Below are 23,305 nucleotides of genomic sequence, written 5' to 3' on the forward strand. Positions count from 1 at the left end.
CGATGAGAAAATGTGCTGGAGTGAGTGCTTGCAAGTCCTCGGGATCTGCTGTCAGTTGGCACAAGGGGCGCGAATTGAGGCAAGCTTCAATCTCAGCCAGGACTGTTGATAGCTCTTCGAAAGTAAGAATGCGTTCTCCAATCAACTTTTTCAGCAGATTCTTAGTAGACTTAACTCCAGCCTCCCATAGTCCTCCATAGTGTGGAGTTGTAGGCGGGATGAATGTCCACTCTGTTCCATCGTTGAGTAGTAAGTTTGCGGCTTCCTTGTAAAAGCTTGAGGCGGCTGTGAACATGCTTCGAAGCTCGGTGTCAGCTCCACGGAAGGTTGCAGCATTATCGCTGAAAAGTTTCTTGCAGAGTCCTCTTCTGCTTACGAAGCGTCGATAGGCAGCGAGAAATGAAGTAGTCGTGAGATCACTCACAACTTCAAGATGCAATGCCTTTGTAGCAAAACATACAAAAAGCGCAATGTAGCCCTTGTAGATCGTTCGGCCACGGCCCTTTGATGCGCGTAGTTGGAAGGGACCAGCATAATCCAGACCAGTGTTGGTAAATGGTCGAGCAGGGGTCACACGTTCCGTTGGTAGGTCGCCCATGAGTTGATGGGCCAAGCGAGGCGAATGACGCTGGCATCTTACACATTTGTGTATCGCTGATTTGACCAACGCTCGCATATTCACAATCCACGCAAATCGCAACAGAATACTTATCGTTAGAGTAGGTCCACCATGATACGCTCGCTCGTGCGCGTATGACACAAAGAGTCGGCTAAGGGATGAGGAACGAGGTAAAATTGGCGGATATTGCAAATGGCGAGGTAGATTGGCATTACTCAAGCGACCTCCGACGCGAAGAATACCATCCTTATCTAAAAAGGACTGTAATTTGCATAAATAATGGCGCTTAGGTAGAGTCTTATGAGATCGTAGAAACTCGATTTCCGTCGAAAACGCGTGCGCTTAAGCTACTCTCACGATCACGGTTCTGGCATTATCAATATCTGCAAGCGTGAGATATTTAGGATAAGAGCCTTGGGATGCTCGCTGTCGAACCTTTTGCAATATTGGTCGCAAACACCATGCAGTTATACGTACGAGTCGCGTAAGACTCGAGTATCTCGCCAACAACACTGGTTCGTCAGAGCTTGGCCGAGTATGTAGTGAACGCAACGATTGTTGTGGCTGGGGCCATTTATCAGAAGGAGATAATAGCCACATAGGACCAGTCCACCACAAGTCATTCGCTCGCAATTCGTCAGGCGTCGAGCCTCGCGTGGCAAGATCAGCCGGATTTTGTTTTGTGGGTACGTGCGACCACAACGCGGAAGGTAACTCGGTTTGAATTAAAGAAACACGGTTGGCAACAAATGTCTTCCAATGACACGGGTGCTTCTTGAGCCAAGTGAGTACTACTTGACTGTCGGACCATAGGCGTATTGGCACATTTTGCAGAAACTTCAGTTTTTGCAAGTGTACCACTAATTTAACGAGAAGAGTTGCACCGCACAACTCAAAGTTCGGAATGCTGACGGTCTTAACTGGTGCAACCTTCGTTTTTGCTGTTAGCAACGATACATGATAATTGCCGTTACCGTTATCGATGCGTAAATAGACGACAGCGGCGTATGCACGTGAAGATGCGTCAGAAAAACCATGAATCTCAAATGGTTTCTGATCAAACAACCCAAGTCAACGATTAATCGAGAGAGTGTGCAGTGTTGAGAGTGACTGGCAGTAGCTCTGCCAGCGATCACAGATTTCGGCAGACAAGGGCTCATTCCAGTCGCACTTCTCAATCCATAAGTCCTGCATAATAATTTTTGCAAGTACTGTCACGGGAGCAAGCCAGCCAAGAGGGTCATATAACCGCGCGATGTCCGAATAGATCGATCTTTTTGTGAGTTTTTTCTCTGAACGGCTCAAGATCGACGCGCTAAAGCTAAAGGCATCGCTCGACGGGTTTCAATGCACACCGAGCGTTTTTACCGCGCTGTTAGTGTCGATTTGTTTAATCGCGCCGACTTCACCCGACAGGATAAATGAAGGTAATAGATTCGGGTGATTTGCAGCCCACTTATCTAACTCGATGCCAGCGGACTTCAAGATGCCGATAAACTCGTCACGTATACGCACAGCCGTCGGCAAATCATCTGCACCCGCGAACGTATCGTCGACGTACGTATTTGACTCAAGACAAGCCGCTCCGAGGGGAAAACGTGTCTTTTCGTCGGATGCTAATTGCAGCAGCGTACGAATCGCGAGAAAAGGCGCGCAGGCCGTGCCGTACGTGACCGTTGTTAAGCGGTAATCCATAGCAGGCCTTCCCGGTGCACGCGACCACAGGATGCGTTGCAAATCCTGATCTTCGCGAGCAACAAGAATTTGCCGGAACATTTTCACAATATCAGCTGTAAAAACATATTTATACCGACGCCAATTCAACAAGATCAACGAGAGATCACTCTGAAGAGCTGGCCCTGACATGAGAAGCTCGTTCAAGCAGTACTTATCATGAGTACGACGAGAGGCATCAAAAACAACACGTATCTTGGGTTTTTCTGCAGTACCGGTGATAACAGGATGATGTGGATGATACCACGCTCGCGTGTTCTTAATTTCAGATCTTGGTACAGGTATCATATGACCGAGCTTTATGTACGTTTCCATAAAGTCGGTGTATGCCTGCTGTAATGTAGGATCGCGCGAAAAGCGACGCAATAGGTGTTGCAAAGAACCGAGGGCCACTCTTCGCGTCTCATCTGCTACTCGTGGAGGCTCTGAATTAAGGGGTAGGCGAACCTGAAATCGTCCATCAGTAGTACGCTTATGAGTTTCGGCAAAAAGTTTCTCGCATACTTCATCCTGAGGCTTCAGACTCTTAGGCGCGACAGGAACCTCTTCGACTGTCCAAAAACGTTCGATCACATCACTTAAGTCATTGCTAACTACACAACGCAAAGATTTAACGGTCTCACGTTTGCTTGCTGCCGGCCGCCGTGACGGCACTCTTTGCGTTGGACCCGATATCACCCAGCCGAGAGCAGTATTTTGCGCAACTAGCGAGCTTGAAGGAAATTTGGTCAAACCTGCTTGTAACAATTGTCCGTAAAGATCCGCTCCTATCAAAATGTCGACTCTATCCGAGAGATAAAATTCCGGATCAGCGAGAGGTAGCATCTTAAATGGTTCTAATTCAAGCTCCACAAGATTTCGCGACGGTAATTCGGACGTCAATCTAGGCAGAACAAATGCATTCACATCAATTTTAAATGGAGGATCCTGGTTCGATTTCATGGTGAAGCTAGTCGCGTGTTTGACGGTGCCAGCAGTACAGCCTCCTATTCCCATTAGGCTAGTTGTCACACGATCTCGTTTGAGCTGGAGGAGTTGGACGAGCGACTCAGAGACAAACGTGGCTTCTGACCCTTGATCAAGCAAGACCCGAGCACAAGTCTGTCTTCCAAACGGGCCTATAACCGTAACTTGGGCCGTGGCGAGTAAGATGGATTGCTGACTTGCAGCCGAGTTGCAAGCGTTAATACTGAGTCCGGGGCCGCCCGCCGTGCGCCCAATATTCGCTCTAAATTTTTGTGTAGCTGCTAAAGCGCTTGACCTTTCAGTGGAAAAAGCGGAGTGAAGCAAAGTATGATGACGTTCTTCGGTTGTGCAGTCTTTACACCTATACTTTGATGGGCACGCGGAACGATTATGACGGCCGAGGCAGTTGAAGCACAGCTTAGCTTCGCGCACTGCCTTTTTGCGTTCTTCTGGAGTTTTTGCAAGGAAGGCGGAACATTTTGAAGTAAAATGATTTCCTTCGCAAAATCCACATTTCAAAGTCCTGGCTGGCTGCGACGATTGTGCGTGATGAACTTTACGCGAGCTTGAGAGAGTACTGATAGGAGGGTTCGGACGTTTGTCCTCCTTATCAGCTTGGATGACTATCAAAGACTGTGCGCGTCTCTCTAGAAACGCAGCCAAATCGACGAACTTTGGCATGCGAACGAGATAATCATCGTCATCGTCTTCTATGTTGGCTAAGGATGATTGATCTTTCGCACTCCACTCAGCTTCCCAGTGTTTTCAGGACTCGGTATCAAGACGGACTTCCAATAAATGGACTAGCCATAAATCCCAATGGACTACTAGAGCTCTTAGATTTTTAAGCGCACGCACAATCCGTTGTGCATTGTCGATAAAACTACGCAAATCAGAGGCTGACTATTTCTTAAGATGCGGCAAGTTAATAAAGGCGTCAAGCAAGTTATTAATTGTCAAGCGCGGATTATGAAATCGATTTTTCAAAGCTTTCCATGTCGTATCATAATTTATACCTAAGATAGTGACGTCCTTCACTAACTCGGCTGCAGAGCCTTTCAAGCAAGACTTCAGGTATTGAAGCTTAGTAGTATCAGCAATGCGCGGCGCGTTGTGTACGAGGGTGGTAAAAATGTCCGCGAAGCTATCCCAATCTTCATGCTTGCCCGAGAAGGTAGGTAGATCTAACCTAGGAAGTTTTGCTGAACAATCGTCGTGATCGTCGTCTTCACGTTCGCGTCGTCGAGGATTGCGTTCCTCATTACTCGGAGACTGCGGTAGTGCGGTTAACAATACGTCAAGGGTATTCTCATAGATATCTTGCAAGGCAGCGTACTTATTTTCAGTAATATAAGCGTTTTCAAACGCCTCTGCTCGCAGTGCAATATCGGTGTGTGTCTTACGCACATCCGCCCACAGGTCGTTGATCATATTAATGCGCGTTTGTACGATCGTTTTGCTAAGCATGTTAGCCGCACGATGACGTATGTGATCGCCGATGCGTTTAATTTCATCATGGCGTTGTTGTTGGAGTACTATCAGTCGGGTTAACGGGCTAGGCGCCATTTACACACAAAGACAAAAAGACAAATGGAAAGAGCGTACTATATCGTGGTGGACCTCTAACACAAGACAATTCTAAATATGACCATAAAGCAACGCAGCAATCAATGTATTTACTCACTAATCACGCACTCCTCACCCGGGGCACCATGAACAAATTGGACAATTAGAAAGAATTTATAAGTCTTATGTATATTGAGTTATTTGAAATTTAATACTAATATGGTGCGTGAATAGTGAACAAATAAAAGATATGGATTTATTTTTATTATAATTTTATCTAATATAATTAGGCTCGTATTTATCCGGCATAAAAACCCCAGTCATAAGTAGGGAAAAGCCATCTAAATATAAGCAAATACAGTCGACGAATGTACAGAGTTATGCTACTTATTATAGTTAATACATTTCGGCAGGCTCGCTTTGCCTGTGAATGGCCATTCAAGTTATAGACTACTCGCTTACCACACGACGCTAATTGCACCTTGTGCGAGAAGGAAGGTCGTCTCCTAGAGCAGCACAGTGCCAACGTCTTGGTCACGGGCACGGCCCGCACTATGCTGCCCCTAAAGTAGGGCCGAGTTGCTGCTGTCTGAGCTGCCCAGGGTCGGAGACGCCTCAGAGGATATCACATATATCCTCAGCTAGGCCTACGGATGCCGGTAGCCCTTGTTGCGATCGTGGGTTCGACAGGTCACAAGATAAAATGCACGATACTGCAGGAACTCGCACTCACATTCAACACACACGTTACCCGTGAAGGCTAGCACGATAAACTAACACAACGACGTAGCAATTGAAAGCAACAGTTAACTGAGCGCAACTAGGTGACTGAAAATAATGCGACGAGGTGCTGAGATAGAGCTACGAGGTGTAAGGATCGAGTTCTCGAGAGCTACTACTGCTTCCTCCTTCCTGAAGAAGGATCAGAGTTTTCTCCAGCATTGGGCCTGTTCGCGGAGACAATTAAAAAAAGCAAGGTTTATAGTGCCGAATTTCCCTCCGAACGTTTACCTGCGCGACAATTGCTGGACGACCATACCGCCTGTTTTCTTTTGTATCGCGCGCGCACCGCTGGAACTGCCGCACGTGTTAATATTCTGGGTTTTCCCCATCCGCAAAAAAAGAGAGAAAACATTAAGCGACAAAGGACCGAATCTCTAAATAAACTTTCACATTTACAACCGCCAAAAAAAATTATTATAAATTATTACTCTCTACTTTCGTGCTATGCACATGAAGCGCAGATGCCGCGAACAACCACCACATAAATTATTATTAAAAGTTAGAGCTATCATTATATTATTAAGAAATTTGAACTTAAATGAAGGTCTCTGTAACGAAAAAAGATTAATAATAATTAAATTACTTGAATATTGTATTCAAGCTAAAATAATAAGTGGTAAAAATGTTGGAAAATTAGTTTTTATACCTCGTGTAAGTTTGTCACCACCAAAAGAAAATATACCTTTTAATAGGCGTAGAAGACAATTTCCAACAAGGTTAGGTTTTGCAATGACAATTAACAAACCGCAAGGGCAATCATATGACAAAGTCGGAGTTTATTTACCATCATCTGTTTACAGTCATGGACAATTATATGTGGCATTGTCACCATCGAAATCCAGGAAAATTTTGAAAATTGTACTATCAAACAATGCATTAATAAAAAGAACGAATAAACAAAAATGTGCAAATACAATGTACACGAAAAACATTGTGTACAAAGAAATACTTTAAAATGAAATAAAACTAGGAAGTATATCAAAAGTATGTTAAATGCAAGCGCTGAAGACTGGTTTTGAAAATTTGCGTCATTCGACAGCCGCGACCAAAAGAATTTAACACGAGTTGGAACGGGGTGGCTAACTAGCAAAATGAGAAATTTATTAACGCACAAACTCCAACGATGCAGAGCTAATCACCGCTCCGTTAAATACGTATGGTTATACGTATATTCGCCTTTACATTTGATACTTTCGTTTCAGTATCTTCTTTTCAACCGAGTTGAACTCACCTTAAGTCACTTGACTTGTGACACTTGATCTATCTTGAGTATGAATGACTTAACACCTAATCCGCTCAATCCCCTAGACGAAATCGAAGTAAGACTTAAGCCTTTATAGATCTATTAAGCTAATAGGAAACGAAATGACGTAAACGGCAAATGAAATTAACAAAGTTTAATTAATAAAAACTACAGTCTTTTATGAGCCGAAAGACTAATGTACGCGAATAGGATTCACAATTATAGATTATAATTCGGTGAGAGAGAGAGAGAGAGAATTCGAAAATTGCCGCGAAATCTAACGCTCGACGAGAATACAAAAAAAATACGCTCGCGTTTGACAAAATACTTTAGAAAGTATTTTGTAGCGCAATAATAAAGAGAGGTGTACCTACCCTGCGGTGTAATTACGGTCATCAGCCGTAATTGATATTGAAGAAAATCAACGGTCGATGCTCCTCAAATATTAGCTGCGCTGCCTCAATAAAAAATCTGCTGCTGCTTGCTGCCGCTGTAATGCTGCTGTTGCTTCGGATGCTGCTATTGAGATGTTTCCTTCTTACACCCACTCATGTATCAAAATCCCAGAAACTTTATAATTAATAACGGCGGAACACAATGCGAACTAAATCCGACGGTACTTTCTCAAAAGCAGCTGAGGCGTAACTGCCTATTTTCAAACTCTCGCGCGCCCTCTCTCTCTCTTAGTCGTTCAAATTAACATCGCGAGTAAACGAATCGCGAACGGATCGATTAATCGAATCGACTACAGTTGCAGCCCCCTCCAAGTCTTGACTACCTGGGCTGGACGAATACCCGCGATTCACTGCCACTAGAAACCTAAAAAAGAAAAGAAGAAAAGAAACCAAATGAACTAAAAAACTTCCCTTCTTTATGTATAGGGCTACTTTATTATTAGCCCTTCAGGGCCGACATCATTTCTTGGTTACACCTGGCGCTCGATGTTTCGGGTAGCGCCAGTGCATATCTTTCTTCGGGCACCGCTGGGAGTTGATCATCCCAGGCTCCCTACATATGTAGCAGCCCTTCAGCTGATGATCGTAACGCCTTCTACCCTGGCGATCGCAAGGCCATCTTGCGACCTGATCACGATTGTGGTATCGGGAGCCATATAACCGTCCACGTGGACCGTGAGCATCGGCCCAGCACCAGTAGCTCCCGGAGCTCTCTTCTCTTGAGCCGTCGCCGGGAGCGCTGCGGGGACTTCTGTCCCTTATCCAGCCGCAACAAGTCCTCTCTGTAGGGCCTCTGGCGTTGAGCCACCTCTGCCTACTCCCCGAGCAGTTCTTCTACGCCCTGACGGTTCAGGAAGCGTCTCAGGTGCTCCTGCACTTGAGACTGGAGATCAGCTGCGTACCGCCAGGCACTCTCCACCTAGTTGATCCCCAGACGCACGTGTCTGAAGTCGAGGAGGAGAGTTGGCTGCTCAGGGATACGGAGGTGGTTGCAGACCCCGTACGATGCCCCACAGGTTTCCCTGGGTCCTAGGCACTGACTCGCACTGTCCGACGTTTGGGTACGCCGGACTTGAGGGTCTGCACTCCCTGGTCCACGATGTACTTGGGACTCTTGTCCTCTTCCTGGTCCTGTGTCTGAGTACAAGCGCCCTGAGAAGCCTTCTTCAGGGCGACCCACGTTGGATCCCGAAGAATGTTCGCCATCCGGTGAGGCGCTCCCTTCAGATTGTGCCCTCCAACTGGATCCTGGCGAAGCTACGCAGATCTTCTATAAGCTACGTTGCATCAGGGCTCAGCTGCAGATCTAGCAACATCTGCGTGACCACCTCGAAGGTCTCTTCCTCCACGACGATTTTCCGGTCCATCTGTAACATCCAAAACAAAAAAAATCTCGGATGAAACTCCCTGCGCGAAGAAAAATCCTATCAATTGCCACATCCCACCGAGTTATGCGTTCTCTCGCTATTTATCGCGGGAACGCCCTGACCCTCGTCGGTTACCATTCGGGTATAACGGCCTAACCGTCCTTTCCACGACGGGCACGGTTTTTCGAGGCCTACCTCTCCCTCTATATTCCTTTAAGGGGGAGTTGTCACCTCTTGCTTGACCGGTGACCGTCCCTTGGACCTCTCTTGATTGGGGCAGATACCGTCAAATCCGACGTCTTGGTGGGATCATTAGCTACGGCCGTGGGGGCTGCTAACTCGATCTGCTTGCTCGACAAATTCCCGACCGGATCATCGCACGCTTTCGCAGATTCGGTCGCATCCAATGGCCGTTCTTCTTGCGGCTCACGAGGATCGATGTCTTTCCTCTCAACACACTGTTGAGTTATCGGCTGGCATATTCTATCACACGTTCCTCTCCATCAACATCGTGTGTGAGGACTACCCCGATCCCACTGTTACTGGCATCAGTAGAAACTGACCGCTAGGATCGAGCGGTTGCAGTATTGGGGCGGAAGTCATCGCCTTCTGCAACCTTGTGAAATCTCGCTCTTGCTCCTCCTCCTAAGAGAAATGTACATTCTTCTTTGTCAGGCGGTTTATAGGTTCAGCGATCATGGCAAAATCGGGTATAAAACGTCTATACCACGACGTGATTCCTATGAATCGCTTAACCTGTTTGACAGTCCGGGGTGTTGGATACTCCAGTATTGGTCGTATCTTCTCGGGATCTGGTTTTACTCGGTCCTGGTTCACAAGAACTCCCAAGTACCTGACTTCCGTCTTACAGAAGTGACTTTTGGCTTTGTTGATGGTTAGGCCTGCACCTAGAATTCTCTTTAATATCATTTCTTGGTGCCGCTTATGCTCTTCGAATGACGACGAAACCACTATAATGTCGTCGAGGTAGCCAAAAGCGAATGGATCTATATCCGAGCCTATCACCTTATCCATCAACCTCTGGAAGAACGCTCCTGCGTATGACAGCCCGAAGGGCATTCTCTTGAATTGAAACTGTCCCAATCCAGGTACTGTAAACGACGATATCGGACGCGATTCTTCCTTTAGGGAAATTTGATGGCACTACTCAAGTCCAGCGTGGATATGAACTTGGAATCCCTTATCCCCTATAGGATATTGTTCATATATGGTAAAGGATATGCATCAGCTTTGGTGATTGCGTTTATCTTTTGGTAATTCACGCAAAACCTATACTTTTCATCAGCCTTCTTTACTATTACCACTGGACTTGATCATCCGCTGGCCGCTGGTTCGATGATATCTTTTTCCAGAATATCCTTGACCAGGGAATGCATTTCCTCTCGCATCCTGTCAAAAACTGGGTAGTATTTCTGTTTCATGGATCGAGCACCTCCAACATCTATTTCGTGCTCAACCCTTACGGCACAGCCTAAAGCCTGACCTCCGTCAGGAATCAATCTTCTGACGAGGTCTTCGATTTCCTCAAGCTTTGTTTCCGTGGCCTTCCACAGTCCTACCGGTGCGAGAAATGCCGTAAAATCAATTCTAGCGAATATATTTCAATACATCCTTTAACCTGGGTGTCCTTCAGCCATAATTCATCCTCATCGGGATCCAAAACTGCGCGGAACACTTTTATAAAGTTCGCGCCTATGTATCAGTCATCCGTGAGCAGTGGCGTAATGGCGACTCTAATCTTCCTTGGAATTCCCCCTACCTTAAAGGGAAATATCAATACGTAACCGTTGATGGGGCATGGGCGCCCGTCGGTTAGCCTATCATCGCCCACCCTGGTCACATGAAGTCCTAGTCCCAGATCCGATGCCAATCTCATCCCTAACTGACCTATGATCGTAGATGATGCGCCGGTATCATAGAGTGCTCTAATCTTAAAGTCACCTATGTCTACTCATAACCACCACCTGGTCTCATCCTCTGGGTCGTATCCACGAGCCGCATCCTTTCCTCCATTCGTCATGCTTTTCAGCAGCTTCTTTCCTTCCGCTGCTCCTACGACGATAGGCTTGATCATACTCGTGGATTTTTTCGGCAGGGGAGCTTTTTGTGTGGTGGAGCCTGAACCTTTCAGGTCTTCGGGTTGCTCGATCCTCAGATCTATCGAGTCTTACCCCTCCTCCATAACCTGTATGTGGCCATCTGGTCCTTCCTGGATGACCACCCCGTACTCTGTCGAGGGCTCGCATCGGGCTAAATCACCTTTTGCTTGGCTATACCGCTATGTCTCGGGCTCTCTTGATGCCCTACCAGGACCTGTTTGGATCTCTGGGTCGCCAACAACTTGCTCTTTCCAGTCGACGACCCGCAGCGAGAGGTAGAATATACTGAAGGCACGAAGATGACCTCTTCTCTTCGCTCTCTCGAACCAATTCGTCTTAGCCCTGGAATCGGTTCTGAGCTTCCTGCAACAGCCTTTGTTGCTGTTGCGTACTTGTGCCGAACCATTCTCGGGCGTCGGCGACGAATTCAGCATAATTGAGCCACTGGTACTTGCTGTTATCGTATCAGGTCCTCGCGTTACCTTTGGGGATCTCTGATACGGAACAAATTACTTCGTCATCAGTTAGCCCTGCGCCCACGCGCAGGTCTTCCAACCTCGACAGAAACGTGTCCATGCTCTGTGCCCTATTATCCGCAAACCTCAATTTCCATCCGTGGACAATTTTTCCAATATCTTGGGTTGTGGAGAGCCCTGAAGATAATTGAGGACTGGTGCCACACGATCCGCTTCGATTCCTCTGTCGAACTGGTGCGGATCTCCCGTATTCCTCTGGATCCATTTCACCTCCTCTTCTCTGGAGTGCTTCCGGTGGGGTGACGTCCCTTCTCCTGGGTACGGATCTTGGAGGTACCGGTGTGCTTCCCGGAATCCCAGAGTCGTAGTGACAGGTGAATGTGTCGTGAATGTCCACATTACGTCCGGAGCTCGGTTGAATCGAGTCACGCTGGCAAGAACGGGCTGTATTGGCCATTTTATGCATTTCGTCCTCCAGCTCTCGTATTCTTTGACGCATGTCCTCGCACTTCGCACATACCTGCATGCCCTGTAGAGTCTGAAGAATCTCTAGGATTCGACCTACCAGCTTTCGGCTACGGTCGACTCCCTCCTTCAGGTACTCTATTTTCCGGAAGGCTTCGCTCAAGGATAATTCTTGATATACAATTATTGATAATAACTCGGTGAGAGAGAGAGAATTCGAACTTTTTTGTCATGCACAAAAATATTTTGTCACGCAATAATAGGAAGGTGCATCTATCCTGCGGTGCAATTACGGTGATCAGCCGTAATTGTTGAAGAAAATCAACGGTCGATGCTTCTCAAGTATCAGCTGCGCTGTCTCCTTCGTAATATTTGCTATTACTCTAGTACTGCTTTGATTGCTGCTGTTGTGGTGCTGTTTGCTATGATGCTACTCGCTTTCACTCGCACAAACCCAAAAAATTCAGGAAATAACTTTTATCGAAACGGCAAAACACTATGCAAAAAGTATTGGTGGTACTATCGCAAAAGCAACTGAAGCTTAACTGTCTATTTTCAAACCCTCGCGCGCCCTCTCTCTCTATGTCTCTCTCAGTCGTTCAAACTAACATCGCGAGTGTACGAATCACGAACGGATCGATTAATCGAATCGACTACCGTTGCAACTTATAGCTGATTATCATACCTGATTGATTTTGCTCAGTAGTTAATCATTAAACTTGAAAATATTGTACTACTTTAGGTAGTTGCTCAATTGCTTTTCGATTTTCTTCTACTGCTTTTTGCTTATCATTTCCGAAGGGAAATTCACGATTAGGTTAGCGAGGAACAGACATGAAGGCAACTCACAAATATAAATGTATCATAAGAAAATGAAGGACATGACCATCACTTTGACACGTATAGTAAGAAATGCCATGAATACAAGCAGAAAAAAGTTGTTGTCCTTCTTTTTACTCGCAGTAAAACTTGCTCACTACTGATAGTATAGGCACCGTACGTCTAACATCATTGATTTTAAAAAGTTCCTTTGTTTTTCCGCGAAACGCAAAAAACTTGAACGTGTACGTATTCACAGACTAATATCGGCTGCACATTACCTCGGCCTTGACCGTGACGTTTTGATATATAATACCATCATATAGTATTATTTCTTCTCCTATTACCGTGCGCAAAGTTCGATTTTGCGCACGCATTTGGGTTCGCAAAGTACCTCTTTCCCGCACGCTTAGTTAAGCGTGTGAGAATGGAGTGTACGCGTGCGCCATCTATGCTATTTGTACATTCGCACAAATAGCACCAGGTACTGTTTGCTATTGATGCACATCAAGCGTGCGCCAATAACATTGTCGCTGCAGCATGCCTTGAACATCGACTTGTTTACATTCCGCTGATTATATTGGACTGGTAAAATCACGTGTTTAGTCAAAGCTAACCATTTCACGCTATTCGTTACTCGTAAAAGAAAGTGTTTGTAAATAAACTACTCATAAAAATAAGCTCTAAAGACAGTGATTCTGAAACTGAGAATAATGTTGTGCCACCTGAAGTGCTTGCAGCAGCGAAAGAAATCGTATTGAACTTATTACCAGATATTTCAAAACAAAAGTATACAGTGGTATACAACGAATTCAAGAAATGGCGTAGCGCAAAAAATATGAAATCGTTTGCAGAATCTGTTTTGTTAGTGTATTTTAATGAAATTGCTATTAAATTCGCTCCATTAACACTGTGTTCTAAATATTCAATGCTTAAAGCGACAATGAAAGCTTTTGACAACATAGATATTAGTACTTACCGACAGCTAATTGCATTCTTAAAAAAACAAAGCACAGAATATCATCCAAAAAAATCACGTATTTTCTCAACATCTAACGTAGGAACATTTCTCTGCTATGCACTAGATGAAAGATATCTTATAATAAAAGTGCGTACATAAAAGAGAAATGAGAATTTTTTTACATAACCAAAAATTCATAAAAATAAATCCTATAAAAAAATCTAAGATTGTTTAATTGCTACAAATATTAAAAACTTATAATAATCATTTTTACAGGGAATATTGGTAATTGGTATTTCCGGTGCTTGCCGAAGAAATGAATTAAGTAATCTTTATATGGACGATGCGAAAGATCATAACGGCTTTTTATATATTCTATTGCCGAAAACCAAAAATAAAAATGTGAGGATATTCACTGTAGTAGGCAAATTTTATAAATTTGAAAAAAAATACATGGAAGTGAGATCAAATACTCGAAAAACAAATAGATTCTTTTTGACATATAGAAAAGGGAAATGTATTAATGAACCCCTTGGCATAAATATTATTGGAGTTGTACCTCATCAAAATTGCCAAATATCTCAGTCTAGACAATTCTGAGTTATACACAGGTCACACATTCAGAAGATCGTTTGCTACGATACTTATTGACACTGGAGTAGATAACTACATTGAAAAGACACGCTGAATGGAAATCCACTACAGTTGCCGAGGGAAACATTGAAAACTCTTTTACGAACAAAAACGCATTCGCGCGTCGTACCGATAACGTAATACCTTGTTCTTCAAAAGCAGATAATTCACATAGACCAAAATTTGAAGAAATAGAAAAACAGATTACACATAGCTTTCATAATACTCTGTAGGCCAAACCATCAGATAATAATCCTGTATTGACTAATTGCTCTGCAACAGTAATGGTCCCTAAAACACCTGATGAACTAGTGAATGAAAATGAAGAAAACTTTTTGACCGTGAAGCAAAACGAAATGGCAAATGAACTTTCAAATGAAAATGAAACTCTTGAAATGATTTTTGGCAATTTAAAAAACAACCATGAAGAAGATACAGGAACGTGCGGTAAATAAAAACTTTTCGGTGGATAACAATGCATCAGAATTATTATTAAAAAATATGTTTCAACTGTATAATTGTCGAGTTACAATAAATATTAATATTAATAACAAATAAAAATGAAACGTTAATATTTTAATTGAATAAATAAATAATTGTATTTTATTAATTTTTTTGTGGGCGGAGAGGGCTTCGCTCTTCTCTCTCCATACCCCTCTCTCCTCCGCCCCCGACTCGCTACTAGTTGCGATGCATAACCTCATATAATTATTAACAGTGTCGAACTCTGCTCAACTAAGTAGGAAAAATAGTACACGATAATGTACTATTTTAGTTAGTGTTTGGGAGAAATAACATAGTTTCGGTTTAATTTTACAATATATATTTGAAACTTAATTGTCTTAAAATATTATTGATTTCAAAGTCAATGATTTCCAAATGCATTTTTTCAACGAATGACAGCTAAAACTAAGTAAATAATACCGTGATACATAACTTTTTAATATAAGGAACAAAAATAATAAATATATCATAAATATATTTTAAATCTCATTTTAGAATAATACGAAAGAATTATTAATAAGAAAACAATCTCGTATACCACCAGTATATTTCGGAAATATGCAAAGTATTCAGCAATAACAACGATGTAGTCGGAATTAAGTTTTCTTAAAAATCAAATTCAAACAAATTTTTTTTCTTAATTTTTATTACAATATATGTAATTTTGAATTTGTATTTATTTAGAGTAAGGGGCTCCTGGGATGCCAAGGGCCCAAGACTGTAGTTTTCCCCCAAGCCGTTAGGTTAATCTAACGCTGCATGTAGTATGACTCATTTTCATTTGAATGTGACATTTTACATAATATAATGTAACGTTCACTACTGATATTACGTAGATCATTTGAAAATGAGTGAAAAAACAAAAGCAAAAAAATAATTAAAAAGGAAAGCATTAGATAATAATAATAAAGAAAGTTATGCTTAAAATAATTATAACGCATATTATTATAATCCAAAAAGAAAACATTTATGAATAATTACATTTCATTGCATAATCATTATAATTGAAAAAAAATAAAACAAATAATATTCTATCAACAGGGGGAAAGTTTCAGTGAATAGAGAGCGCATATGTGCACAAAGTCCCTTGATACAGAGCTAACCGTCGCCCTATTAAGTACGTAAATGTATACGTGTAGTCGCCTTTACTACTGATACTTCGCTCCAACTCCATTCGGCTCCCTGGGGTGAACTTACCTTAAGTAACCTGATTGATGATTTTGATCTTTTATATTGTGTCTGGAGGGTAATATTTATCCCATACAATCCCCTAGGTCAGATTCATTTAAATATTTCCAGGAAACGTGAGTGTTGATATTATAGGAAACAAAATAACGTAGCACGGCGAGTTATCACTAAATGCTTTTAATACGGTTAAACGATACAGGTAGTCTCTGTGTTCTTTATTTTTCCATTTTGGGGTAGGTGTAGCGTCAACAGACATTACCACCTCTCTCCCTGGGTACCGAAGGTTGGCATAGCCCACTTTCTTTACTCCTTAGTTTCACTTTCAAAAGTACCTTGGAGATCCGGAAGTCAAGTTTGCTACGACATCTCTGACACTCAGAGGGAGTCGGAGCCTTATTTATCTAAGGCGGCGATCTTCTCAATAGGAATACCGATCTCTTTAAGGTTCAACACTCAAGAAGAGCGGAACTAAAGGTTTGACCCTCGGTTTGGACGCAACAAGACTCTAATTGTCACAACGTCGTCCGCGACGAAAGTACGCGGCATACAAATCTTATGAGATTTGCTTGACCAGGTACCATTACCCCGCAGAAGCCAACCCAATTTAGGACGTCGAAAGAAAGATCCATCTAGAACAGTCAGAGGAGATTCTGATAACGATCGACCAGCTAAGCCTCCCTTCCTGGGCTCATTCAAAATCGTTCCACCCTGTGTACCTGTATTAAGGTGTTACGTCTCGTGCATCAACTACGAATAGCTAATGAATGAGACGTTCCAATATGTTGACTAGTGGTTGGATATGTCTCACTTATAATAAATGTATGTGGAAACGTATGTCTGATAATTGTACTACCTTGATAATCGTAGCTTTTAATTGTTGGAAAAATGTAGCAGGCTCTAACTACTTGTTGAATTGTATGAGTGTAGCAGGCTCTAACTGCTTGTTGAATTGTTTTGGGTAGGTTGTTGAATAATTACTTGTACGATATTACTTTGTAACAGTCGCGAGTTTATTAAGTAAAATGATCACCAATTGTCAGACCGGTGCGTACGGAGTTGAGTCTTACAGGTACTTATTGACTGACTGATGGACTACTGATCAACTGCCGAGAGTAATTTGTTCATTGCTTTTTATATCTTTTATAGCTCTTTTCAGGTTAGTATTGCGATATTGTGTGACATTTTTGTTTTCGCCGATTATAAATTCTTGCGTTTTGGTGACTTAGTTTCGGAGTGTGTTTCGACAGCTTTTTGCTGTCGTGTGAATAGTTTAGCAGTTTTGAATGTGCATATGTTACAAAAAGGATGCGTCGTAAGGCTTAATTTCGGAGAGTCATTTACCTCGCGTTTAATTAGCTTTTGCTGACGTGCGAATAGTTTAGTAGCTTTGAATTTCGCGAACGTGCATTTTATAAAAAGGATGCGTCGTAAGACGTAACACCCCAGGGCCTAAGATATTGCAATGTTTGCATAAAAATACTTCTGAAATTCAAAGCTACTAGCGGTTTATACAGAAATTTTTGCGGTGTGTGTATTTATTTAGTATATGAGGAGCGCGGTTGCTCGACTTTGTACAGTTCAATTTTTACAATGTTTGGATTTCCAAGGAAGCGTCATTCGATGGTCTGCGTAAGTAGTTTTCAAATTGATTTCTTATTCGTTGTTATTATTATCATTATATTTCTTTAGTCTAATTTGCGGATTAGCAGTATTCCCGTGCGGTAAAGAAAGCCAGACGGGAGGGATTGCCTTTACCTGTCGCGCCTAAGCCCGGGACCCGAAAATATGTGAGAATAGATGTAAGTGTTTTACAATGTATGTTTGTATATTGGTATATTGATATGTCTGATTAATTTGTTTCCTATTTGCTTGTTAGTTTCAAAGATGGAAATTAGTGCGTACTCTGAGGCATTGTGATCGAGTGACGCAGGCGGCCTTCTTCTTGATATAAATGTAATTCTTTGATATAAATGTAATTGTATATAAGTGTAATTATATTTGTAAACAGAATTGTAATAAATCTTTTTTTTTTTTGTCTTTTGTTTTTTAGATAAGAAATTTGTTTTTAATTTAGATTCCTAAAGCGAATATCTCGCTACCCTCCCCGCTTAAAATGTGGCCATGACGTAAAGCATTTGGGGTACTGAACAACACGACAATTAGACTTTTGTTGAAAATAGGTCATGTTTGTATTTGATAATTGTTGATTCGAGAGGTAAGTTTTGTTGAGGAATAGGACAGTGGGTATCAGGGTAAATTTGTATCTTGACGTCTGCGTCGTGCAGGTTTGTGTGAATTGTGTCTAGTTGAATTTCTACGTTTTGTTTGTTATTTGTTGTCATACTTTCATGGTTTTGTCGTTCTAGTATCATTAGCAGGTGGGTTATTGAGCTGAAGAAGGCCCATAGTAGGTTCATAGACCAGCCATAAACCATGTGCAGCGTATATCCTCTGATGATGGTGTCAATCGTCAATTTTATTATTTGCAGTAATATTAATATCATTATGATTACTGACGAGATTGATCCGCACGTGATTAGTTTGTTGAATATGTGATTCCACGTGCTTTCAGCCAATTTTGTAAGTGTATTTTCTGTAAACATGTCCTTTGTTGTTCCTTCTCCTGATATTTCTTTAGCTATAATATTTAACAGAGATGCTTTTTCCATGGGGAACATTATTTGTTGTTGTAGTTGGTCCAATTCTTGTTGTGAGTATATGCCGCTAGTTGCTAATGAATCTTTGGATTCAAATTTCCATTTTATGTTTGTGTTAGGTTTGAGTGCTTGTGGTGGTATTGTTTCCATTGGTTTGGGTGTTAGTTTTATCCATTTGCTGTTTACTTAGTATGTAGTATGTAGGTATTATGGAGTTGCAGTTCATTGGAGTACCTCTTCTTTTGAGGATATGTGTTTTTGGAGTAAGAAACCAGGTTTCATTGCCTGAAATTACTGGTAATTCGTTGTAGCATTCGTTAAGGTGCTGTGCCTTCACTACAGTAGGGGTGCATTTTATGACATGAACTGCTTCTCCTGCGATCCTGGCAATGTATCCAGGTTTCTTCATGATGTTGTATGCGAATTCGTCAGGGGAGAGGGTTGCAAGGGATAGGGAGTTTTGTATTGTTTTCCTCTCTACTTCACACTTATCTGTAATGATTTTTCTGTAAAGGTCGTTCAGCTGTCTGCCCAAATGCTTTTCGACATATACAAATTTAGAATTTACGTATGTGAATAAATCTATGTTGACCTTGCTTTTGCTAGTAACAGTATCTTTATCGAATTTGTATTTGTTGAAGTTATTGTTTTCTTCCACGATAAAGAGTTTTGGGTGTTCTGTTCTTATGAACTCTCTGTAGCATTTCAATATTTTATCTTTGGCTGTTAAAGCAAAGGTCGTGTCGCTAGTGTTTACCATGTATATTATGTCGTCATTGTCTGTGTTAAAGTATTTTGTTACTGGACCTTTATATAAAATATCGTAAGTGTTAGTAAAACATTCTTCCTGAGGTAAAATGTCCCAAAATGTATAACCCCCGTCAGCGTCTACGCAAGTTGTGTCTGAAAATTTACATATCGTTCCTGAGCTTAAATGTAGTTTGTCATTACTCAGACAAATTTTCGCATAGGCTTGTATTAATGTGATTTTAATTGTGCCTTAAACAAGTATCTTACTCCATGATCCGAACTTGTCTGCGTAGGCTACGCCGCTGTAGCTTCCTGCATCGCCAGCGAAGTCTATGCCCTTGGTTGTTGTGGCGAGCAATGGCTTTTAAAATTTTACTTGTAAAGTTTGCTCCTCTGTCGGTGAGGACTACTTTTGGTGAACTGAAAATACATATAAATATTTTGATTAGGGCATCTGCAATTGTTTCTGCCGTTTGATCACTGAGTGGAACAACTATTATGAATTTTGAGAGGAGGTCTTGTATAGAAAGAATGTATTTGTTCTGATTATTAGTAACGTTTAGAGGTCCTACTATGTCCATTGCGATTTTATTGAATGTTTTCATGGGAGTGTCCGTTATTATCATTGGTTGTCTAGTTTTTATTCTTTTTAGTTTGTTTCTTTGACAAATTTCACAATTTTTAATACGGTTCTCTATATCAGTTTTCAGATTTTCTCAATAGTATTCGTTCTTTATTCTGTTCCATGTTCTGTTGATTCCCGAATGTCCTCCTAGTGCGCTTGAGTGATATTGGTCGAATATATTGTCTCGGTCTGTGAGTTTTACGTAGTCGATGTAATTTAGGCAAATGATAATTTTAGTTTTAGAAGTTTCGAATGTTGTTGCTAGAATGTTTTCTATTTCGGTCCAGTGTATGTTTTTTAATTGTAGGTCTCTTGAGATGCTGAATGTTTTTATTTTCTTGCGAATTATTAATGTTCTTAATAATTTGAAGAGACCTTTGAGATTCTTCTTTATCCTCATAGCGGACTGTCTTGTGTCAAGACAGGCTATGAAGATATTTTTTGTTCTTGACTGTATTATTTCAATTTCCTGGGGTTGTAGATTTTTGTCTGGTTGTATCTGTTTGATTTTTATTAGTCTGTCTGTTGCGTTATCTAATGATTGATGTTTGTTGTCGATAAAATGTATAATGTTGTCTTTTCTTGATTCGATGGGTTTTTTCGTAAATTGAATGTTATGTTGTTTCCGTGTTGTATTTTCGTTATTTTCCATATGTACTTGTGCTTGTGTAATATTTTTATTTCTATTTTCTTTTTCTTTGTCTTGTTTCTTTATTATTTTGATTTGTTCCTCTTGTTTTTCTTGTTCATTTGTTACTATTTCTTTTGATTCTTGTTTTGCTTTTTGTGCTCTGGTAACTGCATTTATTTTTATATCTTCTATCGGATTTCGTGATAGTGCATCGGCATTTGTATTTATTTTGCCAGGTTTGTAGATAATATCATAATCATAATCTGCCAGTTTTAGTCTCCATTTCTGTACTCTTGAATTGTTGTCTGCTGATTTGAAGGATAGCAATGGTTTGTGATCACTAACGACGGTAAATTTGTTTCCATATATGTAATTTTTAAATGTTTTTATTGCGAATACTATGCCAAGTGCTTCTTTTTCGTATGTATGGTATTTTTTTTCTGCTGATTTTAAGATTCTTGATGCGAATGCTATTGGTCTGTCATCATCGATCTCTCCTTGAGAGAGTACACAACCTAGCGAGTAGTTTGAAGCATCTGTTGTAATGATGAATGGTTTTTTCATATCTGGGTATTGAAGAACTGGAGTTGTGCATAGGGCATTTTTTAATTTTTCAAATGCTTTTTGTCTTTCTTCAGTCCAAATAAATGGTTGTTCTTTTTGCAGTAAATCTACGATAGGTTTTGCTATTTGTGAGAAGTGTCCAATAAAGCGTCTGTAATAGCTTGTTAGGCCTAAAAATTCTCTGATATTTTTGATAGTTTTCGGGATAGGAAATTTCTTTATTGTTTCTATTTTCTTTGGGTCTGTTTTGATACCTTGTTCACTTATAATGTGGCCTAAGAATTCTACTTCCTTTTGGAAAAATTTGCATTTACTCGTTTCAATTTTTAATCCTGCTATTCTTAATTTTTCTGCTATGAGTTTGAATCTTTCATTATGTTCTTCAACCGTATTTGCAACGATAATTATATCATCGATGTACAGGTAGCAGAACCCTTTTTCCAATAGGTCTCCGAGTACTTCTGTTAATGCTCTTTGGAAAACTCTAGGTGAGTTTATTAGTCCGAAAGGTAATACTTTGAATTCAAAACGGCCCAAGCCAGGGATACTAAATGCCGTTTTATGTATATCTGACTCTTTCATTTTTAGTTGATGAAATCCGGAAACCATATCGATGGTGGTAAAAACTTTGTTTTTTCCTATGCAGTCGAAAATTTCCAATATGTTGGGTATAAGATATGGGTCTGGAATAGTTTTTGCATTCAATTTTCGATAATCTATCAACATTCTCCATTTTTTCTTTCCGTCTTTTGTTAATATCTTTTTTGGCACAATCCATACTGGCGCGTTAAATGCACTTGTTGAGGGTCTAATTAAGTTATTTGTAATTAGCTTCTTTGTTTCATCACATACGATTTGCTTGAGTGTATATGGCAGAGGAAATTGTTTAACATATACTGGTTTATCATCAGTTAAATTAATTTCGTGTTCTTCTATGTTGCATTGGCCAAGCTTATCTCCTTCTAACCAGCATATGTCTTCAAATGACAGTATTAAATTTTTTATGTTTTCTTTTTTTCGTTGAGTCAGGTGTTCTAAATTTATTGTATCTATCAATTGCTTTCGTCGTATTGTTATTTCATGTTCCTGTGTCTCATTTTGTGTAATTTCGTTGTGCGTAGTTGTAAATATATGTGTCGATTTTTAATTAGTTTCTTTAGGTGTGAATTTTTCATTGATGTTTTTGAAGTTATTTTCTATATCATTCATAATGTGAAGTTTCGTCATTTTGTCATATTTTTTGTCGATCTCTCCTGCAACGTTATCTCTCAACGTGTCGCAAAAATTTGAATAATCATTAATAGTATAGTTCTCCTTGGTTTCATTGGATTCGTCTTTCAGGGCTTTATTAATATTTCCAATAAATTGTGTCAAGCTTGAGTTATAGTTAGGTTGAGATATTTTTGTTTCTGGATTCCCATATATTTGATCATTCGTACTATTTTTCGTTGCTTTTTGTATGTCACTTATTATATTTAAGATTTGAATTACATCTTTATGTATTGATACTTCTTTGCTGTGTGTAATCGTATTTGTTTCGATATCATTTTTGCTTACTATGTATCTTTTATCAAATGCTATAGGTTTCCATGTGTCATGATGTTCATTAATTTCTTTTGATGTTTGTACTGTAAATGTGTTTGTTTGATTTCTGCTAGTGATTTCTTTTAATGGTATTTTTTGATTATTTATTTCCAAGTAACCTCTATCTAATCTTAATTTATGTTTGGATAAGGCATTTATTCCTATTATTCCATCGTAAGGAATAGAAAAGTTATCTGGTGCTACATGGAAATCAAATGGTTCATCTGCAATATATATTTATGTTGAAGCTATTGTTCTTATGGCGTCTTCTGTGATTCCTGATATAGATATTTGTTCATTTCTATTTAAATGCTTTTGTGGAATGCTGCTATTCTTGATAATATTTAGTTGTGCTCCACTGTCTACTAGTAGTTGTAGTTTGTTATTCGAATTTGGTTCAACTATTTCTATGTACTTGAGCAGGTTTTTTAGTTTGATAATGTTTACGTATTTTAGTACAGTCATTTGTAATTTGTTGGTTAATATCAGTACTATTTTTAGCTATATCTGTCTGTAGCATGGTACTCTCTATTTCCTTTATATTTTCTTTGAATTTGCTGTATATATCTATGTGATGTTTTGTTTGTGTTGGGAG

General features: G+C 40.7%; 1 protein-coding gene across 1 annotated transcript; it reads right to left on the minus strand.

Moving 5' to 3' along the window:
- Positions 1–961: 961 nt before the first annotated feature.
- Positions 962–4,885, minus strand: LOC131675492 (uncharacterized). Its single transcript, XM_058954490.1, has 3 exons — positions 4,336–4,885; positions 1,988–4,038; positions 962–1,672 (listed from the first exon to the last, which is right to left on the minus strand). The coding sequence occupies exons 1-3, from the start codon at positions 4,883–4,885 to the stop codon at positions 962–964; spliced, it is 3,312 nt and encodes a 1,103-aa protein (XP_058810473.1).
- Positions 4,886–23,305: the final 18,420 nt, after the last annotated feature.

Source organism: Phymastichus coffea, unplaced genomic scaffold, assembly GCF_024137745.1.
Source record: "Phymastichus coffea isolate CEN01 unplaced genomic scaffold, Cenicafe_Pcof_1.1 PCOF00023, whole genome shotgun sequence".
Classification (NCBI taxonomy): domain Eukaryota; kingdom Metazoa; phylum Arthropoda; class Insecta; order Hymenoptera; family Eulophidae; genus Phymastichus; species Phymastichus coffea.